Source organism: Drosophila persimilis, unplaced genomic scaffold (assembly GCF_003286085.1).
Source record: "Drosophila persimilis strain 14011-0111.01,24,50 unplaced genomic scaffold, DperRS2 tig00000838-arrow-arrow-pilon, whole genome shotgun sequence".
Taxonomy (NCBI): domain Eukaryota; kingdom Metazoa; phylum Arthropoda; class Insecta; order Diptera; family Drosophilidae; genus Drosophila; species Drosophila persimilis.
The window spans coordinates 258,355-261,498 of record NW_020825360.1 but is presented as its reverse complement, the minus strand read 5'-3'; the positions used below and the strand labels follow the sequence as shown (position 1 = coordinate 261,498).

General features: G+C 42.7%; 1 protein-coding gene across 1 annotated transcript; it reads left to right on the top strand.

Annotated features, from left to right (window-relative positions):
- The first annotated feature begins 231 nt into the window (after nucleotides 1-231).
- LOC113566696 lies at nucleotides 232-2,640 on the top strand. The gene is made up of 2 exons (XM_026993449.1): nucleotides 232-1,591; nucleotides 1,661-2,640. The coding sequence occupies exons 1-2, from the start codon at nucleotides 232-234 to the stop codon at nucleotides 2,347-2,349; spliced, it is 2,049 nt and encodes a 682-aa protein (XP_026849250.1). The 3' UTR covers nucleotides 2,350-2,640.
- Nucleotides 2,641-3,144: the final 504 nt, after the last annotated feature.

The window sequence follows — 3,144 nt, the reverse complement described above, 5'->3', positions numbered from 1 at the left end:
TAATATTCAACGGAATATTAAAATCGAGGAATATGTAAAACAGAACTTGAATTCGTCAGTATATTTACGGTATATTTTTTAGATGAGATGGTATATTTTGGTATATTTCTGAGGGTTGGACTGTATATCTTATCGATACGCACTTACACTGATTTGCCGCTAAATTTTTTGAGCTTGACGTCGTTGTGTTGTTGATTTGATTAAACTTTTGCTTAAGCCGATAGAAAAGCAATGGATTTGAATGATATTTTTGCACTGAAGAAGCTGCTCGATAAAAATGTTGAAAAAATTCACGCCAAATTGGAAAACGTGACGCGTCACTCGGAGATTTTGTACAAAATTCTGGACGAGCGTTGGATGAATGTGGTTAAAGGGGATCGAACACTTATCGGTCTCCACGATGCCTTGCTAAGCAGCATGAGTGGTGTCAACGAATGTTTGATCAAGTGCAACATGCAAATTGATCTAAACAATCTCGAACCAATTGTCGCCAACATCGGCGATAGTCTGCAGCGCAACGACTTCATGATGCACGCTTACAAAGATGGGATTGAGAATTTATTGAATAAACGTCCGCAAAGACTACCGGCAATCGAGCAAATGACGGACTCCCAGCATATTAATCAAATTGATGGGCTTTCGTTCTCCATGTGCTCCAGTAGGATGATTAAACCTGATGCGGGGATCCCAAAGCAACAAGTAGAGCCCATTACGGCCCCACAGTCCACTTCAGCACAGCCACAGGACTCGGCCATTGCTTCCGCTGATGCAAAAGCTCTGCCTTCTATTTCAACAGGCAAACGAATCCTTAAGCCACCGAAAGGCGGAAAAACAACACCCAGCAGTGAAATCTATCATCAGATCGTGAAGAACGTAGCCGCGTTTCCAGAGGGAAGTGTGATAAATGCCGCCGTGATGCAAGTAAACATAGCCAAAAAGTGTTTCTTTGTAGGCATGTGGGATGCAGAGCGGCTGCAAGAGTTGTTCTCGGGGAAGTTACATCTTAAGGAGTTGGACCAGCTTCCCAACTTCGGGGAGATCTTTGCGGTGTACGATTGCAGCGACGGGGTCATTCCACGTGTCATAATCAATGATTATGCCGATGGGGGTGGCTATGATGCCTATTTGATTGATTTCGGCGAGCATATACATATGAATGGCGACGAGACTATATATGCCCTACCAGATGACATACGACTGCTGCCGGCGGAGGCCATCAGATGCTTCTTCAGAGAATGCAGTGTGTCCCATATAGCCCATCTCCGATTCAAGAAATTGACCTTGTGTGTTTTGGAAAAGAAGGGCGATGATTTAATAGTGGAACTGGTTGATGAAAGCGCAAACAAGAGTCGTTGCAAGAATAGTCTGTCCAAAGCAGCTGCAGCCGATTCTATTCAAGATCAGTCCGTGCCAGTCCCTTGCCAAACAACCAACCCAAATGGGGCACAGATAAGCGAGGCGGACATGGCCATGCTAAACGAGATTGACGAAGGCACCAGTGACCCCTTAAAGGCTGTACTGGGCTTCAGACCCAAAGACGAACAACGAATCTGTCGGCATTACGATCCGAAGATCAAAGGCTGCTTCAAGGGTAAGTCTGTGTATAGAGAATATTCAAAGCTCTAAGAAGAGTTGTAATCTAACTCATGTTTCACCTTAGGTAGTAATTGTCGTTTGGTGCACGAGCCCTTTGCACCTGACGGCACCACCAAGGACTTGGAGGTGGTAGACGCTCTGCCCGAGACCGTGTTTGATACTCCGCTCGTACGAGAACTAGGAAAAATTGTGAAAATGCTGATAACCTACGTGAGTACTACCACTGTAGTCTATGCCCAACATGTGGATGGCTCTCCTCCTCTGGTATGGACCAAGGACGATGTCTTACGGGCCAAGAGTCAGTTTAAGCGGAAGCCGCATATGTTGGACATTGTCTTGGCTCACTACAACGATGGCTGCTATTATCGCGCCCAGATCATCGAGGAATCGGACAATGACTATAAGATATTTTATGTTGACTACGGCAATACAGAGTTTGTGACCCTAAGCGCTCTGGTACCTTGTGGAGATTTTGACAGAATGCGGCCTCATCGCGCCGTTAGTTGCTACATAGAAGGCGTCGTGCCCAAAAGCTCCTTGTCCCGAAAAAAGGCCGTCGAGTGTATGGAGTATCTCAAAAGCAAAATACTCAACGTGGAGGAAGACGTGATGCTGGTCAGTCGTCTGCACGATTGCTTTGAGATTCGATTCCTTGGCGACAATGCCGATCTGCCCGAGAATCTGATGAAGCGCGGCTATGCACAGCCCAATGAGGACGGTCCTACACCATATGATTCTGATCTTGATCAGTAAACGGATTTCCATTTCCTGTTATAACATAGTCATTCATATAACATTTCTTTAGTCCTCAACTTTATTTTTTTTCATTCGATATGAATTATGCTGCCGCCAAGAGATAAATGACGGTGAGACAACAGCGCAAGCAGCCACAACAAACATAGCAAACATTGACAATTCTTATAGATTGGGAAGACTGATTTTCTTCCTGTAAGAGCCACCTATTTGTGTCCTATTTAGATAAGTTTGAATTTTATATCCTTTTTTTTGTACTTCCATACCAAATAAACAATACATACATATGTATATGGACACGAGTATATTCCTCATTTCTCTCACGATTTTTTGTTTGCAAAGGCAAATGACGCTTCCAGTATTGAAGCACAATTCGCACATTTTAAAGTCATCTATATTATGATTGCCGAGGAAAAACACAACAGGTAAAAACGGCCAATACAATTTTCCATACTCCATAAATATGCTGTTATATGTAGAAAATGTGTAGTTGCCGTGTATATAATACCATGTAAAACACAGGACATTTGTGTTAACCTTCTTTGTTTAAACCTAATTTTATAAACAATCCAATATAGGGAGCCCAGAAATGAGCCCATTTTGTAGATTCATCAATCGGATAAAATTATGTGTTCAAGGCTGAGGGTCCTAGCTAGCTTGTAATATTAAACCGAATATCAAATCAAGGAATACTGTCAACCAGTTGGTATTTTAATACACACACGAATAGGAAATTTGAAGTATTTGATTACAGTTCAGGTTCAGTTCAAGTAGTCATGCATATTATTTTCAAAT